The sequence below is a fragment of the Scomber japonicus genome, chromosome 20 (assembly GCF_027409825.1).
Source record: "Scomber japonicus isolate fScoJap1 chromosome 20, fScoJap1.pri, whole genome shotgun sequence".
Classification (NCBI taxonomy): Eukaryota; Metazoa; Chordata; class Actinopteri; order Scombriformes; family Scombridae; genus Scomber; species Scomber japonicus.
Genome location: NC_070597.1, coordinates 22,729,876 through 22,753,399, shown reverse-complemented (window position 1 = coordinate 22,753,399; position 23,524 = coordinate 22,729,876). Strand labels below are relative to the sequence as shown.

Here is a 23,524-nt window from a genome sequence, read left to right as displayed (position 1 = left end):
CAGTGATAATTATTGCTGCCATGTTCATGTCCTGTGTGGTTTAGTCATATCTGCATTTATTTATGACATGGTTACCCTCAGTATTTTTCATATTTGGAGTGAAAGTCTGGTTTTATATAGTAGACTCCTACTTAAAAAATGAGTATAGAGATGCCTCTGTTTAAATCTAGGTTACTGGCCTGATTTGTTTCTATTGTGCTGTGCTGTGTGGGACTTCATTTATTTACTGTTACTTCTATATTTTTATATATGTTATATGCATATATTTATTTATTTTAACGTGTTTTGGGACTGGAATGTAATGTGTTGACCAGTGATAGAATGGGTATTGTACATATATCATGTGACCAGAGCCTATGATCTGTTTAAGATCTATCAGTACATATTCTGTTTAGTTTCAAGTGTGTAGCTGTAAACGTGATTGGTGGATGTCTCATTAAACATAATCTATGGGAGCTACAGTATGCAGACCTGTATCCTCATTCATTAGTATCAACATCCAATCACTGTCATTTGTCTCACAGGAAGTTCTTTTAGATTTGAAGGAAACTCATCTGACATGTACAGACAGAAACAGTAAATCGGTGAGTATAGACACATCAGCTGTATTTTCATGCATGTGATGACAGAATTAATACCATGCTCATGTATTTGTGTGTTCACGTTCCTCAGGCGCTGTTTGAACATCACTATCCAGAGATCTCATGTGTAGGGAGGTACGGTCGACCGGACTACACAACATTTGCATTCTGTGTTGCGTAAGTATCACATTTACATACAAAACCTGCTGCTTTGGAAACAGCCACTATTGATTTTCAATAGATGTCAACAAAACAAACGATGACATAACCACCAGCCTAGGTTATCAGTCTTTTCTACACATCCCTGTTAATCCAGCCCCACTTTAGTTTAGGTCACACCCCTCGAGACACTGCGCGGTGATGCAATACCCAAGCTGATGTAGCTCTGTTGTCATTGGTCAGACCTAGATGCCATCTAAGCATATGATTGGTTGTGTTGACAGAGACTCCCCAGAAACCCCTCAGACAACAGGTTTCTGCTGCGTGGTGCTTCAAGCCGGCACCATGAAGGAGTGTGAAGAGATTGTGTGCCGTGTTGGTGAGGAGGAAGTTATAGAGCTTATGTAAATGCAAATTCCTATCATGAATGATTAACCAGCTTACTATGTGTATTGTTTTTCCTCTTACAGCTACTGGTTTCAAGCACACAGAGTGGTTTGTATGACAAAACAGTGGGGGATAATTGTGTTGTAAATAAATGTGTTAAACAAACAAGTAGTATACATTGCTTTAGTGTGCAACATCGCAATCAACTACACAACACAAGTGTGTTCTACTCATAAAGACCTTTAATAGAAAGACATGTGACAACAATTTCATAAATAGTATTAAATGTAGCTGCCAAGATTTTATGTTGGAAAACATGTAAAAAGCAGTCCAGAAAAATACAGAGGGGGGTCTGCCATGCTCTTTGTCACCGAGTGTAGAGTATCAACTGTGGCAGAAGACATCCTGACACTGCGGTGAGGCCTGTTGAGCAAGACATGCTGGCATTTTGTGGTAAAATGGTAGATGGGCGAAGTAAAACCTTGGACCCCATGGAAGATGTGAAGAATTCATCCTCGCTTCAAAAAGACAACTCCATCCCCCAGAGGGAGCCTGATGCCCACAACAACTTGAGGGGTGGCAATGACGACTGTTATGACCCATGATGGAAACAGGTAGATAAGTCCTACTGCACAACATTTCCAACTACCCTAAGTTTACTCAGGCTTGTGGAATGGCTGACATATTGTCTCTAAACATACAATACAAAATCCAAAAGAAAACTTATAAAAAATACCCAAGAAATAAAAGTGTCCACGAAAAAAAAAATATGGTTAGGTACGATAAATAGGATCATCTTGACAATTGCTGCCACTAGCCATTTAGGCTCTCTCTCCCCTTATCCTGCGAGCCAGCTGGATGTCCTTGGGCATGATGGTGACACGTTTGGCGTGGATGGCGCACAAGTTGGTGTCCTCAAACAGACCCACCAGGTAAGCCTCACTGGCCTCCTGTTAGAAGAATGGAAGAAGGAAATGCATTAGAATCAACTACTGATTGAACTACTCCTGCCATGTAGCAAGTAATACTCTACATTGAAATTGCAATTAATCTTTACCTGAAGAGCACCGATGGCAGCACTCTGGAAACGCAGGTCAGTCTTGAAATCCTGGGCGATTTCTCTCACCAGACGCTGGAAGGGCAGCTTGCGGATGAGCAGCTCTGTGGACTTCTGATAACGACGGATCTCCCTCAGAGCCACAGTTCCAGGCCTGTGAAACATTACATATTTAAATCAACAGGACTTCAGCGATTGTGTCCCATAGATTTTAAAATGTACAGAAAATATCGCAGTATTTTTACGGAAGTATCGTTAATACATACCTGTAACGATGGGGCTTCTTCACCCCCCCTGTGGATGGGGCGCTCTTCCTGGCTGCCTTGGTAGCGAGCTGCTTCCTTGGCGCCTTTCCTCCGGTAGATTTACGGGCAGTCTGCTTGGTACGGGCCATGTCGTAATTGCTAAATAAAACAGGAGAGTTAAAGGTAAAAACCAGTCCGGTCGGAATGTCACATTTCAGCCTCACGCTAAGCAGAACTAGACCGAAGCAGTCGTGCAGAGCTGCTATGAATTGCCAAGATGCTAACCCTCACAGCGCCCCTCCCCCCGGCTCTTCACAGGAGGCGTCTGGTTTGCTCTAGTGAGCCGATAAACCAGCCAGGCCTGAATTATAGTCACCGTCGAATCGGTAAAAACGACATTCTACGAATAAAAGTTAATATTCGCTATTAAAAAAGACAAATCCAGTCATGACAATTTACATGTATAACCCAGAGGCCTACATCTATCAGAGACAGAGGCAGCTAAGGCTCCACAGCCGGCGACAGCACCAGCACAACCGGACAGCCTTATGCTTTCCGACTTCGCCATTTTCTCTCATTTCACCCCCAGGCGACATTCAGCTAAAGCAACATTAGCTCACTAACGATTAGCATAGCAAATGACTATTTGACAACAACAACAACGAGAGGCAACATTTTTCAATCTCGACTGATAATTCTAGTCAACTCTGGCTTCAGTAGTGATTTTTCAGTTTCATTTAGTGAGCTATCGTTGTCGTTTCACTAGAATCAACTGTAAAAGATCCCATTGTTCTATTTTTAGCTACCGTTAGCATGTCTGCCTGTCTGCTAAACAAAATGTCTGTAAACAGGGTCACGACGCCCGGGTACATAACACAGTTAAGCAACAACGAAGGAACATGTTATATATATAGTAAAAAGTCATATTTACCTTTAGGACAAGTTTAAAATTAAGCAACTGTTGAGTAAATAGTCCGTCGTTCACTCCGCCGAAAACTGTTTGTGACGGAAGGGGGTTGAGGCCGAGTATTAATAGTTAGTCGTGACGTCATGCGTGTAAAAGACTATACACTCATTGGTCCATTTCCCGAAATGGACACTTGGTACATCCAATAAGATGTAGAACATCAAAAAACATAAACGTGACCTCTTACATGCTCCTTGTATGAAGGTAGCCATGTGATGCACTTTTAGATATTGTCATGTTTCACGATTAACACCATCATTACATCAGCTGACAACGTCATAAAGAGATTAATAGTGAATAAAATAGTGAACAAATGAATGAAATAGAACTGCGAGCAGGGATTGCTGGCATATTTAGAAACCAAACAATACATTTTTTTCTAAAGTAATACAAAGTGAGGTTGATATGAACAAGCAATTCATCTGAACTATTTACACCACCGTTGTTTTATATGTGGGCCAAAGACCAAAATACATGTACCAGCGTCGTTCTGGGCTCCACACAAAAGCTACGACTTATTACCAATGCCCTTTTTTTAATTTCTGCACATAATGGCTATATCTTCAACTTTGTTACTTGGATATTGACGTGAACTTTTTTTACGTGTCGGAATGTCGCAATTAACGATTACTCCGACGTGACCTGAACGCGGCATTTGGTACTACTTCCTTCTTCTCCTGCGCAAACTCACATCGTCGTAGAATGCGGATTTCGAAGCTAACGAGACTAGCTAGCCGTTAAGCTAAAAACAAGCTTCTCGTCGTTACGCTTCAAACGGCCAAAAAAAATGTCTAAAACACACTCACAGCCCCCCTCATCTTCGGCAGCGACGACCACCGGGGGACCCTCCTCGTCCTCTTCGTCTTCGCCCGCTGGGGGCTCGACATCTCCCGCGACCGTGTTGAACGTACAGCCCGAGAAACCTCAACATTACACGTACGTAGCTAGTAGCGTATACTAAACCTCAGCTAATGTGTTTTTCAGGGGGAAAAATAAGCAAATAATAAACTTGGTGTTGTTTTAATTGAACCGAGCTTATTCTGATATAATGTGGTTATTAATTTGAGCAGGCCTAACATTACTCACTGACACTAGCCATAGATTACAAGCTTTGTAGCACAGCAATGTTCAATGTGTTTGCTTTTTAACATATGTTACTGCTACATATCGCTTACTGCTAATTTAGGTGAATTATACAATAGTCTATCTGGTGGAAGAGCGTCATCACAGCAACAAAACACACAGTAAGACAGATGGAGAGATAGATAGATATTGATTTGACAACATTAAAGTTTATGCACGACTGCAGTTACTCAGTCTTGACATAGAATTTCATTTTCAAGGATAAAAACACAGTTACTGTTTCTATTGTGGTCCTCCAAGGGGAAACTGTGGTTTAATGGCAGATATTCAAGTAAGGAGAAGTGATAACTACAGGAAAGCATATTGAATGTACTGTGATTAAATATGCAAACACTTTTACTTTGAGTAAGTGCATTTAAACTTCACGTAAAAGACAAGAATGATGGTATTAATGCACTCTTCTTTCTTGCTTCTCTTTCAGATATCTGAAGGAGTTCAGAACAGAGCAGTGCCCTCTCTTCGTACAGCACAAGTGTACACAGCACCGGCCTTTTTCCTGTTTCTACTGGCACTTCCTGAACCAGCGGCGCCGCAGACCAATCCGCAGACGGGACGGGACCTTCAACTACAGCCCCGACGTCTACTGCACCAAATACGATGAGGGAACGGGCACATGTGCTGATGGAGATGAGTGAGTGCAGCTAAGATTTCAGCGTGTTTGCATGTTCAGGGATCGTTGTCGCCTAAAGAGAACAAACACTTGAAACATAACAGCTCAGATGACTGTGTAAAGGAGAAGTGTTTTGTTGATTTTAAACTGAATTGCATAACTGACCACACTATATCTAAGATTGGAGATATTGGAGATAATATCAGCAATATTAAAATATTTAAAGGTTGTACCAGGGACTGAATTAAACCTTCAGTGGATGGATTTTGATGGAAACCTCATACATCTAATAGATTTGGGGTTTTTTTTGACAGAAACCTCTTTTCCATCTTCTAACTAGAGCAACATTCACATCTCATCTCCAATGTTTGCAAGCTTTCACCCATGAAAAAAGAAGCTCTTTTGTTATGCAACATCCTGCACATTCAGGATTTAAAGTAGTGAAGTGGTAGAGCTTGAGGAAACACCCTATGGACAATTGTAAGTCAAATGAACAATCTTGGAAAAATAGCAGCTGATGCATAAATGTCACAGTTTGCATTAGCACCTGAACAGCAACACACCCTCAACGTCTCTCACACTGTAGGTCTCTTTTAGACTGAATGTGCTGAACCATTATGGTCTTTTATACAGTTTATACAGACAAAGAGAAGGCAAATGTGATGGCTGGAAGTAGATTCAGGGTCAAAAAGCGACGTCTTTGATATATGGTAATGATTCATTTTAAGGCACGCTACGTGAACTATTCAGACTATTCCTGTTTCACTTTTCATTTCAGTATAGCTTGTAACCACTTATACACAAAGGAGGGAAAGCATTTAGAACTTCCTGATTGAAGTCATAGGTAGGGCCCGACCCATACTGGATTTTTGGGGCTTATACTGATGGTAAAGAGTAAAAAACTTAATATGTCAGCCCATACATAAATACACATTTTTGCAGCAATCCTTTAAATGTAGTTATCAAACACTTGTGACAAAGATATGAAATGAAGGCATGACACTTTACAGTTTGACAATAAACTTTATTGTATAAAATGACGTCAATGCAGTGAGATAGTAAACTACACTGGGAAGTTAATCATTATAAATAACTATAACTAAATAAGTTTAAAAAAAATACATGTACATAATATCAAGACAAAATGATCAAATATACATTAAATGCTAACTGTATAACTTTAAAAAAAATTCTTTCACATATCAGACAACATATATGCCAATACCAATACATCTGTGACAGACCAATATCAGCTGATAATATCAGCTGACTGATATATCTGTCAGGCTCATCGGGAAAGAACACATGCATAAATACCTGTATGTCTAATAAAGTCAAAGTTTAGCTGTTAAAAAGCTTCAATTAAGTGTGATTTTGTGCAAATAAGCAAATGCTGTGTAATTGCAATGTTGTCCAGTAAAACTATTGTATGACTCATGTGTTGGATCCTTGAAAAGAATTAGCCTTACATCACTAGCACTTGTAACTTGGGTGTTTGGTGGTTGCACAACTGTTTTACTGTCAAATTCTAGATTTTATTAAACCCCTAACATTTGCACATACAAAAAAAATCTTTTATATAAAAAATGAGTGTTTCACCCTTATTAGTTAGATTGTTTTCAGTATGTGCACAATGTGCTTTAAAACAACTGCATGTCTTTACGTTGTATCTTTATTTCCAGATGTTCGTTCCTCCATCGGACAGCGGGGGACACAGAGCGCAGATACCACCTCCGCTACTATAAGACGGGCTCATGCATCCATGAAACAGACGCGAAAGGACACTGCAGCAAGAACGGCTCCCACTGCGCCTTTGCACACGGGTCACATGACTTGCGCAGCCCCGTTTATGACATCAGGTGCACAGAATAACTCTCTGATCAGATAAAGATACTGTGTGTGTGTAAATGTTTGTCTTGTAGTTGTTTTACACACTGTGGATCTTGCAGGGAAGTGCAGGTGATGGAGACTCAAGGCGGCTCGGGACCCACAGAGGGAGGCGGAGGAGACGGACAGTCAGGACAGGCAGCAAGCACCGCACTCATAGAGAAGATCCTGAGTGAGGAACCACGCTGGCAAGGTTAATCACACACAACGGCTTCATCTGACTCATTTTCCACCTCGTGTGATAATTCTCATAAAATGATTAAACCTGTTTTTTTATGCTGGCTAGTGCTATATCTTTTATTCTTTTGTATTAATGAAGCTTTTTATTGCTGCCTTTGGTGCCAAACCTGTAAACACAGCAACAGTCTCTCTCCTGTTGCTGTGTTTAGAGGCTATCCATCATTTCACTGTCAAATAAGTCAATTTAAAGTCTCTTTAACCAGCTGTTATCACATGCCTGCTTCATTTTCTCCCATTGTGTTCTAACTCTTCAGATAACAACTACGTGCTGTCCCACTACAAGACAGAACTCTGTAAGAAACCTCCTCGTCTGTGCCGTCAAGGTTACGCCTGTCCATATTACCACAACAGCAAAGACAGGAGACGCAGCCCCCACAAGCACAAATACAGGTGCTTTATTATTCTATTTAAAAAGAGCTGATTCAGTTCAGCCATCAGCGTGTTTAAAACAATACGTTTTTGTTTTGTTTTTTCTTGCCTCCGCAGAGCTCTGCCGTGTCCAGCTGTAAAACAGAGCGAGGAGTGGGGAGATCCCAGTAAATGTGAAGGAGCAGAGGGATGTCAGTACTGCCACACGAGAACGGAGCAACAGTTTCATCCAGAGGTTTGTCAGTTTTAAAAGAGAGTGTACACATCTGGACCAGGCATCGCAGAGCATGAGTATGACTGTGTGTCGATGTGTTGTTTTGTCACAGATCTATAAATCCACAAAGTGTAATGACATGCAGCAGTGTGGCAGCTGTCCCAGAGGACCTTTCTGTGCCTTTGCTCATGTTGAAAGTAAGTCCCAATAATACATCTCAATTTACTACAAAACAAACATCTCATGATTCATTTAACATTGTATTCATCATATTTTTCCTTTTTTTCAAAACCTCCTCCAGAGCCCTTCGTCTCCGAGGAACCATCCTTCCCCATGCCCAGCTCCCCTCCACCTCCCAGACCTCCAGACCCCCTCCCTTCTTCCCAAGAGGCTTCTTCAAGTCCGAGCGGACACAACATGGGCCATGGGTCCGTCACTGACCCCTTCTCCCCCTCCGTCGGGTCGCGTGTGGCGGAGCATGGACTGCTGGGTAGCGTCCTGTCTCTGTGCGAGGACATGAGCGCAGGAGGAGGAGGAGGAGGAGGAGGAGGAGAGCCTTTGTCTCCTTGGGCAGGAGAGGGAGGGTACGGCAGGGCGCCTGGATTTGAGAGGGAGGATCAGGTGAGATGGGCAGATGAGTGAGAAAGGGGAATTGGGGATTAATGTTGGATTTTCTTTTTCTTCATGTTTTTGACATCATCAATATATTGTTTGTGGTTTCAGGCCAAGCAAAGGAGTTTTGCTCTAGAGCAGCGTCACAGAGAAATAGCAACAGCACAAAGCAAACAGGTAGAATTACTACAGTACATAACAAATGATGTTTCTATCTCACATTCTACATACTTTGATCTTGTCCACATATTTTCTTCAGGTAGAATACTATTGTTGTGAGTAACTAAAGTGTCACGTGTGTCTCTTACGACTACATTCTGTCTACTTCAGGACTTGTTGGTGTTTTTGCCGGTGGGCAGCCCTCTGAGTTTGTCCTCCAGCATCCCCTCAAGTCTGGCCGCCACACCGCCTAGCCCCGCCCCTCTCGGACACACGTTAACCAGCATCTCATCAGGCATGAACGCCAACGCCCTGCCTTTCTACCCCACCAGCGAGACAGTGGAGTCAGTTGTCGGTAAGTCAACATTTTGAATCCATATTACAAAGCTGTAGTGACTTAAAAGATGTGGAGTAACTGTAAATCTAAATTGTGTGTGTTACAGAGTCAGCCCTGGATGATCTTGACCTGAATGATTTTGGTGTGTCAGCGTTGGAGAGGAGCTTGGAGAGTAGCTCTGGTCTGCCCAGTGTAGGAGTGATGCTGGGTAATTTAATGACACAAGCATGAACACTCATAATTGTGTATAATCTGCACATAAAGGCATTTACTGTTTTACACAAACTCATCACTCTTTGTCTCTTTGCCTTTTATAGGAGGTAGTCAACTTCAGAGCTCCGCCCCAGTCAACATCCCAGGATCCTTCAGCAGCTCTGCTCCTTTCAGCTCCCCTTCACCCTCTCCTCCAATCAGGCCACACGCTTCACCATTCTTTTCTGCTCACCTGTCACAACCTAGCCAATCAGAGAGCTCCTTCCTGGGACCATCTCATAGCTCTTTAGGTTCGTGGAATGTAATTCAGTGAATCAAGCAGTGTATTTTGAGATACTCTGATTTTTGCTTACATGTAATCTTGTCTCTTTGAAGGTCTGAATGGTATGAGCAGTAATATATGGGAGCATTTCCCATCAGGCCAGGGTTCACCTGGTACACCCCCCACCCTACTGGCCTCTGGTCCCTGTGCAGAGTCCTCCAGGCTCAAACAGGAGCTGGAGGAGGCTCACAGGACACTGAAGCATTGGGGTCACAATTGGAGACACACAGCTCAGGTAGGTATGTAGTGGTGCATGTGTGTGTGCACATCTGTTAAAGGGCTGTTTGTGTTTGATTTAGTACAGTCACCTGCATCTTTATACATAATGTAACGACTGTTGAGTTATTCTTATTTTTCGTCTTCCTTTGTCTTGCAGTCTTGGGCCACACTTAAATCAGATGCAGAGGACTCTCGTGCCCATGCAGCACGGTTAGCCATGGAGGCAGAGAGAGCCAGGCAGGCAGAGGAGGAAGCACAGAGACAGGCCTCTCTCCTGCAGGAGGCGCTGGAGAGCTTAAGGAGCGGCGACAATCCCCATCTAGCACTGCACCAACTCCAGCTACTGCACCGACTGCCTCTGGAATCAGTCCTCAGTCTGCAGGCTCAGCTCTGCAGCTGTCTACACGCTGTGGAACAGGTAATAATAGACTACGCTAAACTTGTATCACCCCAAAATTGTGTGTTCTGCTTAAATAGTTTTCTTAAGAATTCTCACGTAATTTAAACATCTCAGTGCTAGCATTGTAGCCAATCAGTGCCCATTGGTATTTTTAATGAATGTTAAACAGGTTTTTTTATTTGTATGGTGTATGAAATGACAGAAATGATGATAAATGCCCATTACAAGTTCCCAGAGCACAAAGTGTTGCCTTCAACTGTAGGAAACTGCACCCAAATTCCTAAGTGTTAGTGTTACTTAGATCATAAAGCAGCGGTTAACCTCTAAATCATCATTCTTCAGCTAAAGAGATCTCAAAATCTTCCTCTGTGTTTACCAAGGTGGTGTACAGGAAACAGAGACAGTGCTGTGTGACGTGTGGAGAGCAGGGCTCGGTGTCCCTGCCCTGCGGTCACGGACTACAGTGTGAGAGCTGCTCCACCTCTACAGAGTGTCCGCTCTGCCCCGAACAAACGCTGGAGCAGCAGCTCTCTTGACCTCACGGCCCAGTCAGACCACCATGGACCATTGCAGATTCCAGACCAGTCAATCCTGATTCCACAGATACCAGCCTTTGATCTCAAACGGCATTCGAATAATCATGTCGAGGTCTTTTTTTTATAGTGTGGAAAAAACACAAGCACTGATCTGGTTTTGTACTTTTACAATGATGTTTACTGATAAATGACCTTAGTGAGCTATGGTCAGAAAGTAAGAGCTCTTAATGTGTAATTTAGGATTATTATATATTCCAGTGATTCCATTGGAACACCAGTAAAATTTACTAGTTAATGTTCTTGACCAGCAACACTGTTTTTTTGTTTTTTTACCCAAGTTCCATCAGCTGTTATTTCTCTTACCTTATCTATGAACATTGACATCAATGGTTCTCAATCATACTTTGATCTATTTAAAGCATGAGCAAAAGCACCCTAAAGAAAACATTTCTGAAGTGCTGTATGTCCATGTGGATAGTTTCAATGTGATTCGCTGAGGTTTGGAGATGTCTGCTGTCAGAGTAGTTCAACAAAGGTCAATGGCATTTGGGTTATTGGTACTCAAAGCTCCAAAACATTTTATTTAAAGGTTCAACAGGAATGTCTCCAGAAATCAAGTTACTTATGATACCCCACAGTCCCCATAAACCATATAGTCCTCATATTACACCATTGTGAGAAGTCCTCATTTGGAGGCGTTTAACTAAAAAGTAATTTTAGCTAAAGTGACTATGCCACATAGAACAAGATCTCCTTGACTGAGGCATAGCTAAGTGGTGCTTGATGGGCTTTAAGTATCAGTGAGCTACTCAAAATCCCCACATCAGGGTATTATGAGTATCTGTATCATGGTTTCTGGAAAGATGCGAATTTAGTACCAGCAAAGATCTTAAAATGTGTAAATGGATGGATGACATGGCAGGTTAGCAGGTTTTTTAATTTATATTTTTGAAGGTGACCATCAGTCTCAACAAAATCAACAGGTCTGACTGAAAACAGTTAAAGGGCATACTTAGTTTCATCCAGACAATGATCTTATATTGCTACAGCCAAAGGAGGCCGTCATACCAGTGTGCTGGTAGCGCTTGTCTAGATTATATTGAATTTTTTTTTCTTCTTTTTTTTTCATAGTTTTTTAGCAAAATAAATTAAAACAAAATGTCAATTACTGTTCAATAATGACAGTAAATATTTAACATTTTGTACTATTTGTTAAAATTTATAACAGATGGCCTCTGTTAAAGCACTCAGGTTTTCTCAAATATTCTTCTGCATAAACTGGAAGAGGAAAGCATGTTAACACAATCAAGGCAAATATACTCAGTCAACTTGTGTAGTCTTTTGAAATTACATATTTTTTATTTTTACTTACGCTTTTCATGTTAACTCAAATGTACACCTTTTTGTTAAAAACAGCCCTTTAGCTATGTTTAAAATCAATGTGTGACAGGTTTCTCTGCCAAAATTTTTACATTTGTAGTAATCTTTGACATTTCACAGTGTGTCAAATGTAGTCTAATATATATTATATATATACATAGTTAAGTGATGTCATACTTATCTCTTGCACTGATTAGACAAAGCATCAGGAAACAGACAGCTAAAAGGTGTGTGAGGTTCAAATGCAGGTGTGAAAGTGTTCATGATCACTGTGATGGTCTCTGGTAAACTCGTGCTCAGCATACTGTCCACACACAACTCATCCAACACCAGTGTTTCCCTCTGAGTGGAATTTTTTGTTTGTTTTTTGGTACAGATCATTAAAACAAATTGTATATTTTTGGAGGAAAGAATTGTCTGAGTGTGTTTTTCACGGTTGAATCTCTTCCTGGGACTGTTTCTCTCTCTGTCTTCGCTTCTTCACAAAGGCCTGTGCCTCCCGCTCTGCTTTACGGGACTCCAGTAACTTCAGGATACTGTCATCTGGAAAATGTGCATAGAGACACAAGTTCAAGATTTGCAGGAAGTCTTAGTGGCACTTTAAAATTGCTATTTTAGTGATGTCAGAATCAGACACAAAGAATGCAGTAAGCTGCTTAAAACCAGACCACAGGTTGTTGTATTGAAGCTACCAATACAGGATATCTTTGCACCAATATTGCAAAGTCCCAAACTTACTGTGTCTCAATGAGTTTGGGCAAATTTAATAAAAATCTTGGACTATGCAGAAGTGAAACACAATATTGAGACTTGATACAGGCCTTGAAGCAGAATGAATTATTTTTTTCATTCACCTACTTGCAGCAGAAAAATCTGCAACACAATGTATCAGCAAACGATTTTGGTCTCCACTTATAAGAGAAATGTATGGATCTTTAGCTGTTAAATTCAATACTATAGTGACCAGTTAGTCTTACTTCAACTTGTCTATCCTGTCTGAACTCACTGACAAATCATACCGTTAGGTTTAGGATGCATCAGAGGCAGGCGTATCTGAGCTGGGGTGGGATCTGACTCTGAACCGAGTCCATCTGCAGCTGCTTCCCTTACTCCACCAACTCCTGGTATCGCTTTGAGAGCCAGGAAGGCCTCTCCTTCAAAGTCATCTGTCCTTAGGGTGTCGTGGTCCAGAACCGTCACCACCAGGCAAGCCCCGGGAGCCTGGCACTGATCTAGTGAAACCATGCTGTGATATGAAGGAGATGGAGAGCAGAGTATGGAGGTAAAAGAGTTGTAAAACATCTAGAAAGAGGAAGAAATCGGATACGCAAAAGAATATTGATTAAACTTACAACTCAAAGACCTCATCGAAAAGGGGATTGAGATCACAGTTTTTGATCTGAGTGCAGCGAGCCTCAACTTCGGGAAAGGTGTGTTGAGGCTCCAGACACAGCTGCACAAACGGGTCGCTCAAACCTGCCAAAAGCATTAGAGATATCATAGTAATAGGCATTGTTTTGTGTTTATGTATCTATGATTGTGGTTGTTCTGTGAAGGCTCACCATTAGAGTCCATTGGTAAGAGGTTGACTGCATTCAACACCTCAACTCTCAGTCTGTGATCTGACCTCCTGTAGGACGTGAGGAGGGTGACCGCACCGTATTTCTCTCCGCTGTACACATTCTGAAGCAGAAACAGAGTTTAAAACAATGCACACAATTCTCCAAACAGAACATGAAAGAGGTGACTATCTCACCTGTTCCCATATTTTCCTCTCAAGGAACTTCTCAAATAGCTGATTGCTGCTCAGGGAATGGTGAGTCAGGTGAGATTTGAGAACCTGAACAGACGGGAGAGAGATTTCATTGTAAATTGTGTGTTTTTCACTCTGCTTTTTGCCACTTTTCTCAACCTATTTCACTTTGGTCTGAACAAATGAAAACACGTAATCCTCAAGTTTATCACCTTGTACTGATCAGAGTGGAGTGTCTTCAGAGGAAGTCCATTTCCCTCTGCATGGAAGCACTGTTCTAGGCACTGAAATACACAAAACAAAAAAAACAAAAGCATCGTTAATCCTAGTCTTCAGCCATGCTAGCAGTCTGTGAAGCTGTAATCAGTCACAGTGATGTGTTGAATTAAATGCAAACATAAGCATAACGTGCTTACAGTGTAAAATGTTACATTCATAATGTTAAAATGCTAATGTTTAGCAGGTAATATTTACCAGATTCACCATCTTAGTTTAGTCAAATGTTATTGGTTGTTGGAAATGTCATTAGTTTTGCAGGTAGCTGGTTATCCTCTGGGTACTATGAATGAGTGTAGATCATTTGCCCATGGCTAAACATTTTGAGTAGGGATGCCCTTATGACTTAAGGGTTAGGGTGCCAACATAATGTAACAAAACTAGGGTTTTGTTACATTATGTTTTCCTATATTCCCTAATGTTTTATAATCTCTCTACTATTAGCTACCTGATTATGCCATAAAAAGTAATAAAAAGTCTATTTCAACAATTTGGCAAGGAAGCATGGTAGCCTGAGCTGACACGTGTGCTAATTTACAATAAAAGTAGTGTTCTGCCCTGGTAGTCAAGTGAACCATGTGGCAGAGGACCGACCTGCAGTGTATACAGCAGTCTTTGGCAGAACACCATGAGCCCCTCTTGCTGTGGGTTCTTCGTAGCCTCGTGGTAGAGGATCATCACTGAGTTATTCCACAAAGGAGTCAGGAGACTGAACAAGTGAGAAAAAAACAATGAGATGATACAAAATGGCACAAAACAAATTAAAAATGTGTAACATATGGAGCCATTAGAAATGAGGGTGATAGAAAAGACGATCAAGTTTAGCACCTGTTGAAGTTCTCTTGAACCAGGTTTTCGTTCATATACTGTAGCTCTTTCTCCAGATAACGCATGAGAGGAGCTGCAGCCTAAAATAGAGGAGTCTGGGTATTAGGCAAACATAATAGGCATCTGTATCTGTGCTAAAATCATTGGTAGTGATGGTCACTCACATCCTCTGTGGACTTGGAGGGAATCCTCCGCCTGGTTGACATGCTTTTGACATGAGTCCCAATGTCTGTATTCAGCTTCAGTGACAAACATATAGATTGATATTTATGATTTTTAAGAATATTGTCATTTGATTTTCCATAAAGGTGATTTATTAGTGATCAAACTCTCACACATGTACACACCCTTTTCCCCAGAGTGTCTAAAGCGGAGCGGATCTCTTTTCCGAGGACACTCTGTGCTTGCTGAAGCTGAGATGGCAGCGTGTTATGAAACTGACTTTCTTGGATGACGTGATGAGTCCGCTCTCGAAGTCCTGCCCAGTTCAGCTGCGTAGGAAGCCGGTTGAGGACGGTTCGTAAATGTTCCAGGTCATTCACTACCACACACAGCTGTAGAGAGAAGGGGGAGATGTGAGATTCCTGTGGATCATGTTGCACCAGAAACATTTCTAATAAAGTCTTTTCTGCTGTCTGTGCTCACCATGTTGATGGCGCTGCCGTGGTCAGAGTTCTCAGAGAGCACCCTCACCCTCTCCTTCAGGATGTTACAATAGGTCACCACAATCTTACACACATCCTGATAACACACAGAGAAAGAAAGTTGACCACAGCCAACTACTGGCATTCTGTCGATTTAGTGAGTTGAATGTCTGATTACGACCATGTTAATGGCAACATGATCTACCTCTGTGATTTTGACCATGAGCATGAAGGCCTCCTCAGGGTCAGGCCAGGACAGCTGCTCCCACAGCTTGCAAATCGGCTGGATACATGCCACCAGGTCCACTGCTGAGGAACTGTGTTTTATGGGTACTGAACCAGACTGAAGGGGCTGTAGCTGAGAATTTAAAACATATAAGGATAATATTGTCTCTGTCTGTGGATGAAATAAAATACGGCCATTATAATAACAGTCATGCACTAGTAAAACAAAAAGTGTTACCTGGTCCATCTGCACAGCCTTCTCCACCCTGTCCTGAGTGGTGCTGAATGCCTGGTTCAACCAGTAAGGCAGAGCGTCTCTGAAGCCTTCATGGAAGTTTGTCAGCTGGAGTAATCCCCTGAAACAACAGACAAACTCTTGACCTCCTGTACCACCTCAAACATTTTGATGACTATAGTGGCAGGGTGAAAGTGTTTTCCTGTTTGAGATGTATGTTGTAGAGTAGTGATGCCCAACTTAGGACTCTTGTACCCTAGGTAATATGCCAACTGCACAGAACACAGACCGTCCCCTACCAACCCTAGTTAATTAGAATACCCTAAAGTTAAAGTAAACAATTAACTTGTGAAATAATTAGCTTAAAGTAATGGATAAATGGTTGAAATAGTTGGGTAAAAGTATTAAATTTGCATAAAAGTGTATTGTAACAACATCAACCTTTATGTAGTGTTAACATCCACTTTGTCCACTTTATGTATAGGGCTACCTGTTCTGATCTGATGAAGATGTTGAGCTACATCAAACAAAAAAGCTGCTGGAGAGTGTTTTGTGGATGATTTCTGACCTTTTCTGTAAGAAGGCCTTGTCTTTGTGGATGGCCTGCAGGCTAAGGTAAACAGGGAACAGGCTGTTGGCTAGAGGTTGCTCCATCTGACCCTCCATCAGGGATAAGGTTTCCCCCACTTCTTTTGCAAGCTATGTAGGAGAGGAGGAAAGATGATGAAGTGAAATAACTGAATAAAAGACAGGAAGTTAAGATGACTCAAACAGTTCCACTTACCAGAGAGTCATACTTCTGATAGACGACAGTGAACACATCCACTTGCACAGCACTATGAGATTGAGAAAGAAACATATTCATTATAACAAGAATTTAAATATTCTTCATGAAGTTTAGTTTGTTAGTATCTGTTGACACCTACAGATTCCCCCTCCTTACCTGACAAATACTCTGTTCCAAACATCCTTGTTGTGTTTTACATCTTCCTGCACCTCTCCGATCAACCTGGAGAGGGCGTTCACAATCTCTGACCGGTCCTGTGTGTCAGCATTGTGAAAAAATAACATGATTACTGTGAAATAAAATGGGGAAATTTAGAAACCTCAATTACAATTCACAGTGAAAGCTTTCTTTACCTTTGTCATTGGCTGATGTAAACCTTTTTTGATGGCAAACCACTCCTGTGTACCTGTCTGATATTAAAAGTAATATCATAAGTAATTAAAAACGTATGATATCTCTTCAGGATGTAATAACCTTGTTAGTACGATTACTGACCTGTATGGCCTCCATGACTTCATCATTCAGCTCAACCTGAGCTGGGTTCAGTTTCTGAAATGCCTGAGTCTTACAGATCTGGACCAAGATTCTGAAAAAAATGAATCGTGTTGCGTAATCTGTTCACTAAATTACAAGAATTATGTCAGTTAACACAAATACAGTATATATAGAGATACAACAAGGTGTACCTGAGCAGGGTGTGTAGTTTCGGAGTAGCACTGGGAGTTGGGGGGAAGATGTCTCTATATTTGGACACAAGACATAGTCCATACTGCAGGAAACCATGAAGAGAATCCCCAAGTTCCTGTTTCTGTTCACAAAGTGCAAAACCTTTTTCAAAATCCACCTGTGCTTAAAGACTTAGTCTTGTTTTGGGGCATTAATGAGTTACTACTATTATATAACAAGAAAATAATCCTTGTACAAGAGAGATAGAATTTTGATGACTGAGAAAGTCATCTCATGTGAGTCATACCTGTTGGTATGGCAGCTCCTGCTGATGCCAGTGGTACTCTATACTGGTGAGCTGCTGGAGCATCACAGAAGAGTCCACTTCTAGGATCTGGTAGAGTTTACTGTAAGCCACCCACTTCCTGTTAGGGGTACAAACATCCTTAAATGTAGTAAGCTGATACGTAGAAGTGCAACCGAAAGTAAAATATTGTACACAGAGCTGTCTGATATACTTGAAAACACTATCATGTTAATGCAGTTTTTTTGGGATACTGATATCACACTATTGACAAGTGTATCCACAAACCCCTCAATTTGTTTGGAATAACTAATTTGGACTTAACCATTTTGTGAAACCATGGCACAATATAGTCATATCAACAATATACAATACGACTGAAAGCTGCTAAAATATCTCATTTATAATACTGAATTATTGCCCAGCCTTAAGAAAACTCATTTGATCTGCTTTAAGTCTGCCTCATGTTATACTGGTGCTTACGCCAGGTCCTGAAGAAAAGGTGAGAGGTCATTCTGTGTGGCATAAAGCTCCAGCAGAATCTGAGCCTCGCCGCACAACGCCCCTTTCCACGGAGCAGAGCTCTGAAACAAGATGAGGGAGTTAAGTACAAAGAAACAACGGTAAGAGAATAAATTTGATCAAGAATGAACTTGTCCTTTACCTTTTGCTTGGAGATATAATACTGAACAAACTGCTGCAAAATCCCACAGTAGTTGATATAAGCACTTTGACCATTGCTCAGCGTCTTGTCTCTCTGACAGTCAAATGATACATACAGTCAAAAGTTTGGACACACTAATGAGAAAGTGTGTCAGAACATTGGACTACTTCATGAAAAGTTGTTTAAGTACAGAAGCCATAAATTCTAGTTCCTGTTTAAGACCACCGCAAGGTATTTCATCGGTGTATTCAACAGAATGCACATTTCCTCATTTATCTTGAGGTAATTTTATATATCAATATATAAAACTCAGAGAATGTCACAGGATGTACCGCTTTATGGATGAACTTGAGATTCAGATGGCATTTGCCGCGATTTGGATACGTCTCTGTTCTTGGCTCTAGATCGTACCAGTTGTCTTCTGTGCAGTGGAGATCCTAAATTAAGATGATAAGAATGGATTTGAGATTGGGGTGACAACAAGAAGAAGAAAAGCATTTGTCAAGTTTATACATTTACTACCTGTAGTTTTAGGACAACGTTTCCCAAAAAGTCATCAGTGCCTTTCTCCTTTTTGGCCTCCTTGATCATCCTAAAAAAACAAACAACAAAATTCAAAGATTCATACATTTGCTTTGCTTTGTCAACTATTTGAGTTAGAATCTGAAAGAGAGTACAGTACCTTCTTAAGTTATGTAAGTTGGTTTTGAAGTCCTCTAGTTTCTGAGTGAGTGAAACCTCTTCATCCTTATCCCTGAAATGATAATGGCACAACAAAGCAAATATAATGAATGAATTACAATGACGATGATTTCAAAGCAGACCAAGTGGATCTCTGGATGTTTTTCTCACCACATCTCAAGGTGGAAGCTGGCGCCAATGATGTCTTCAAACTCCCTAAATAAAAAAACAATAACAAAATGTAAGAAAATAAGTAAAACTTTAAGGAAATGCAAGTTTCAACTGCTTTTATGGGACATTAACAGATATTTAGACTCACAGTATAAAGGTTTGGTTCCAGATGGGGTTCAGAGTCTGCTTCTTTACATCTGTCTCGCAAATCTTATCATTTGATACAGCGTCCTTTACCACAGATTTACATGGTTTTGATCTGGATTGGCGTGTCCGATTCTCTTCTTCGTCCACCAGTATGGTCAACAGGCAGTATGGGTCACTAAAACCTGCTCAAAAACACCAGAGATCTGTGGTCATTTCATAATTCAGAGATAGGGCAAAAATCAAAGGGTTGATAAGAAGCGAAATTGAAGGATAAAATGTCCATATGAGAACTGACAATCACATGAAACACCACACGAGTATAGAGGAATACTACCAAAGTATTGAAAAACTTCCGTATTTTAATTTTATAAATTAAAAATTAAAAATCCATAAATTAGCAATGGTTTCACAGGATGAACATGAAGTATCCTTGTTCTGAATGAGAAGTCAGGAGTTCACAAGTCATTTGGATTCATCCTCTGGGGACCTTGAATATTTGCACTAAATTTCATGGCAACACATATAATAGTTGTCAAAACATATTACTCAAAATCAAAACTTGTAACATAGAGGAAGAAATGTCAGGGGTCGCCAAAGTCAATAGGTTTAATCCTCTGGGACAGAGGAAGAGGTCAGGTCAGTACATTGTGGACCAACCAATCAACCGATCAAGAGACCTGCAGTTTGTCTGGCTGGAAAGGTATATCTTCATAAAAGTACATGAAGATGAGTCCCAGTCATTGCCTCACTGAGTTTGTCAATTGTCTGATCTGCAAAAGCAAAGCAAAAACTCACCGCTGACGTCTTTTCCGATAATCTCCTTGGCTTCTTTGACTGTGGCCATCAGGCAGTACGCAGGCGGCTGGAAGATTCAAACAGTGATTTAGATACATTGGTAGACAGAAAGCCTTTTTGCGTAACATCGGAAATGCAGATGACACATTTCTTCCACTTCTGGACCACAGAGAATGTCAAGATTCTTGATATGATTACTATCAATAGATATTAGGGGTCTCTAAAGGCGCATTTATTGGAAAAAACATGCTGACTTCCTTTCTCACCTCTGTGCGCTGTACACTCTCCATCAGACTGTTGTGCTCTGTCTCTGTCATTGTGAAAGCCTGGTAGATAGGACAGACAGAATAAGAGAAAACAAAAATCTTTGCAGTCATACGCCAACACTGTTGCCAAGTTATTGGTTATGTTAAGTGTGAAGCGGAGGTGTTAACCTCTTTGATATACTGGTGAAGCTGGATATCTGTGAAGGCCTCAGTTGACGACGGTTTACCCATCTTGTGTGCGATGGTGTACAACAGATCCTTATACAAAGGCTTGAGCTTTAAATGGAAATAAACAATGTGAGAATTTGGCAGGGGAAAGTTTTGTTTTATGTGAAGTACAAGATATTAATTATGATACCTCCTGCTCCTTGTGCCTTTTTGCTTTCTCTTCAGGGTTTTCAGCTTCCTTGAAATCCTGAAGGAAACAAGCAAATCTGTGATTCTGTTTGATGCACGTGGCAAGTGAAGATATTCTTAGTTTAAATTTGAGGTGATTGAAAGTCACGGAGCGTCACCTACCCTCCTGTCTCGTGCTTTTCTCGTCAACCCCAGTTTACGTGCATGAGCTGGTGAAAGCTGTGAAGAAAAAGACGAAAAAGATGAAATGACCAAAGAGGTACTTAGAGGACAGTAGCAGCAACTTTGAATGGTATGGCTCACATACTACAATCTTGAATACTTCCAATACTTGTAAACCATACTGTGGTGGTTCAAATTTGTGAACATATGATTCCTATTGTCAAAATTGCCATTGATTTCCATTGATTTCCATGCAGTATACAATTGTGTTGGTTGACCATCATAGTGAATAATGGAAGGAGATGAAGGTAATTATTGCAATTTTTGGGGGATTTGAAAGATTATCAACATAATGGATGTAGCAGAAGCCTGATTTTTAATTTCTAGTAACGAAAACGTTGGATCTTACACTTCCCATACTGCAACTACTGTCAACAACTGTCTTTTTTTACACCCTCACTGCTTCGCAAATATCCGTGTTTCAAACTCTACAGTCAGTTGTAGATTTGTGGTCACCTAACCCAAGCTGAGATGATGTCTGAAGACATCATTGGGGTTTATCTGCAATTGAACTAGATACCATACAATGATAATGAAACAGTATAGACTTCATGTTTGCTGTGACGGATTACACAACTGAAGTAAGAGTCATGTTAGTGGCGATGTCAGCCTGTAGGTCCACTGCTCTGATCAAGACCGAAATATCTCAACATCTATTGGATGGATTGCCATGAAATTTAGTACAGGTGTATATAAACGCAGTCCATTTACCATTTGTTACCTAAAACCTGCAAAACTAATGACAATCCTATCAGCCTTACTAACATGTACTTTGTGTTTCAAGCGAAGAAGCTAACGCTAAAGATGGTAAACATGGTATGGCATTATACAATATATGCTAAATGTCACCATTTTAGCATGGCTGTAGACTCTGAGTAGTAGTTATACTGCATAAATGAATGGAAATAAGTGTTAAATAGTAATAAGGTGCTAAAACATTCAAAAATACTGGTTTGGTCAATTCAGACAAATCCTCTATAAGAAATGCTACAACTAGTGATGTGTTTTACCTGTATTTTTCCTGGTAAGGCATTGTCCTGGAACACAGAAGACCAAGATGGTTTAGTGTTGAAATATACCAAATAATACAGATAATAATGATGTCAAAGTTAAACAGTTATTTCTAGGTGACCACACCTCATCATCAGTTACAAATGTGCAAAGACACCTTCAAATACCAAATGCAAAACAGAAATAGACTTGGCTCAAGTAAGAGTCATGCTTTTGATTTCTGATCTTTGAGTCGGTTCTGTAAGGGACTTCCTCTATTTCAGATAATGGAACTGAGCTCAAGGCAAGAATGTGGCAACAACCCTCTCAATATAACCAAGGAAATTCACCTGAAAGAGAGTCACTACTAACACATCCTAAAAATAGGTACACATGCAAATGTGTCAGTCCTCAACAGCATCACACGCAATCATTTTCATGTGTTTGCATATAGTAGGGATGTTGCAAAACTGTAAAAACACCATGTCTGAAATGGTGGCTCAATAAAGCTACAAGTGTCCTCCAAATGTGTTGACAACAACTGCTACATACGCAGATACAGAAATACACTGTATAGTCTTGCCTGTTGAATATGCTTCACTCTGCATCATGCGATCCAAGCATATATCCAGATACAATTGTGAATCATAGTCACAGCGTCTTTAAATAGGCATTTGGAAAGAATGACTACATTTCTGGAAACAATTTCTTCGTAACTCATCTGACAGTTTGAGGTTTGGGGGATTTTTTTGTCCCAAAGAAAATGACAAAAAGGCTTAAAATCTGTTTGTTAATGATTAAAATACCCCCCCCCCCCTCTCCTCAACGCAAAAGACAGTTTTATACTTGTCAACATCATTGTTTTTTTCTTATCACTACCATGATATATGATAACTGGCAGGGAGCCAAATATTGACTATTATTTCATACAGCAACACACTCTAGTGCAAAGTGGATCCTTACCTTCACAGGTGTTTGCAGTTTGTTGTCTTCTGTCCTGTTGAGCTGATTTTGACCTGACATAATGATAATAATATTTGACACACACACATACACATACACACAGACACTTAACTCCTGGTCTAGTAAACTGCTGTACTCTGTGTGTGTGAGATAGGGAAGCTGTGTGTGTGCGATGCGTCTCGATGAAGTATCACACAGCAGCCGGAAGTCATCACTTCCTGTAGAAGGTGGTAACATCAATAACTGTGACTTATAACTTTTTTGTTCATCTAGTGCCCTACTTTGTGCCTGAATATAAAAATAGAAACTTTCTATCTATCTCTCCCTCTCTGTCTCTCTCTTTCCTTCTCTTTTTCTCTTTTCAAACAGACCTCAAACTACTTTGTTTGCTCACACACACATACACACACACACACACACACACACGCACACACACACAAGCGTTCAAAGCAAAAACCTTGTAATTTACTGGCTCTTTGGTTGTAATCGCTGATCATCTGAAGCTCAGGCGGG

The 23,524-nt window shown here is 40.7% G+C and overlaps 3 protein-coding genes across 4 annotated transcripts; 1 reads left to right on the top strand and 2 right to left on the bottom strand.

Moving 5' to 3' along the window:
• Positions 1-1,351: 1,351 nt before the first annotated feature.
• Positions 1,352-3,423, bottom strand: LOC128381964 (histone H3.3A). Its single transcript, XM_053342004.1, has 4 exons — positions 3,361-3,423; positions 2,451-2,588; positions 2,185-2,338; positions 1,352-2,077 (listed from the first exon to the last, which is right to left on the bottom strand). The coding sequence occupies exons 2-4, from the start codon at positions 2,576-2,578 to the stop codon at positions 1,949-1,951; spliced, it is 411 nt and encodes a 136-aa protein (XP_053197979.1). The 5' UTR covers positions 2,579-2,588; positions 3,361-3,423; the 3' UTR covers positions 1,352-1,948.
• A 712-nt stretch (positions 3,424-4,135) lies between these two features.
• unk (unk zinc finger) lies at positions 4,136-10,982 on the top strand. 2 transcript variants are annotated; one of them, XM_053341998.1, is made up of 15 exons: positions 4,136-4,332; positions 4,961-5,170; positions 6,832-7,008; positions 7,099-7,229; positions 7,531-7,666; positions 7,763-7,880; positions 7,972-8,056; positions 8,161-8,480; positions 8,583-8,648; positions 8,802-8,985; positions 9,074-9,175; positions 9,285-9,470; positions 9,556-9,737; positions 9,879-10,139; positions 10,502-10,982. In XM_053341998.1, exons 1-15 carry the CDS (start codon positions 4,184-4,186, stop codon positions 10,655-10,657), a joined length of 2,463 nt encoding a protein of 820 aa, XP_053197973.1. In that variant the 5' UTR covers positions 4,136-4,183; the 3' UTR covers positions 10,658-10,982. The 2 variants fall into 2 exon arrangements, with proteins under 2 accessions (XP_053197973.1, XP_053197974.1); XM_053341999.1 differs by lacking the exon at positions 10,502-10,982 and having other exon boundaries at positions 9,556-9,741; positions 9,879-10,034.
• Positions 10,983-11,996: 1,014 nt separating this feature from the next.
• unc13d (unc-13 homolog D (C. elegans)) lies at positions 11,997-23,133 on the bottom strand. Its single transcript, XM_053341997.1, has 34 exons — positions 23,012-23,133; positions 22,069-22,095; positions 20,999-21,055; positions 20,838-20,894; positions 20,648-20,755; positions 20,480-20,539; positions 20,214-20,280; positions 19,420-19,600; positions 19,272-19,316; positions 19,102-19,173; positions 18,942-19,011; positions 18,752-18,856; positions 18,420-18,512; positions 18,239-18,339; positions 17,759-17,876; positions 17,472-17,593; positions 17,281-17,371; positions 17,139-17,195; positions 16,942-17,039; positions 16,783-16,834; positions 16,567-16,697; positions 16,002-16,119; positions 15,744-15,896; positions 15,540-15,635; positions 15,242-15,448; positions 15,059-15,133; positions 14,895-14,974; positions 14,661-14,775; positions 14,003-14,074; positions 13,794-13,877; positions 13,600-13,720; positions 13,390-13,513; positions 13,057-13,283; positions 11,997-12,580 (listed from the first exon to the last, which is right to left on the bottom strand). Exons 1-34 carry the CDS (start codon positions 23,069-23,071, stop codon positions 12,468-12,470), a joined length of 3,357 nt encoding a protein of 1,118 aa, XP_053197972.1. The 5' UTR covers positions 23,072-23,133; the 3' UTR covers positions 11,997-12,467.
• Between the last annotated feature and the right edge of the window lie 391 nt (positions 23,134-23,524).

Bases quoted from the DNA above. Each gene is read 5' to 3' on its own strand.
- unk (XM_053341998.1), top strand. From the start codon at position 4,184: ATGTCTAAAACACACTCACAGCCCCCCTCATCTTCGGCAGCGACGACC. The intron at 7,230-7,530 runs GTTAATCACACA...CTAACTCTTCAG, and splicing joins TGAGGAACCACGCTGGCAAG to ATAACAACTACGTGCTGTCC. The intron at 7,881-7,971 runs GTTTGTCAGTTT...GTTTTGTCACAG, and splicing joins AGCAACAGTTTCATCCAGAG to ATCTATAAATCCACAAAGTG.
- LOC128381964 (XM_053342004.1), bottom strand. From the start codon at position 2,578: ATGGCCCGTACCAAGCAGACTGCCCGTAAATCTACCGGAGGAAAGGCG. The intron at 2,339-2,450 runs GTATGTATTAAC...AATGTTTCACAG, and splicing joins AAGAAGCCCCATCGTTACAG to GCCTGGAACTGTGGCTCTGA. The intron at 2,078-2,184 runs GTAAAGATTAAT...TTCTTCTAACAG, and splicing joins CTGCCATCGGTGCTCTTCAG to GAGGCCAGTGAGGCTTACCT.
- unc13d (XM_053341997.1), bottom strand. From the start codon at position 23,071: ATGTCAGGTCAAAATCAGCTCAACAGGACAGAAGACAACAAACTGCAA. The intron at 18,340-18,419 runs GTAAAGGACAAG...ATCTTGTTTCAG, and splicing joins ATTATATCTCCAAGCAAAAG to AGCTCTGCTCCGTGGAAAGG. The intron at 17,196-17,280 runs GTCAGTAATCGT...TTTTAATATCAG, and splicing joins AAGTCATGGAGGCCATACAG to ACAGGTACACAGGAGTGGTT.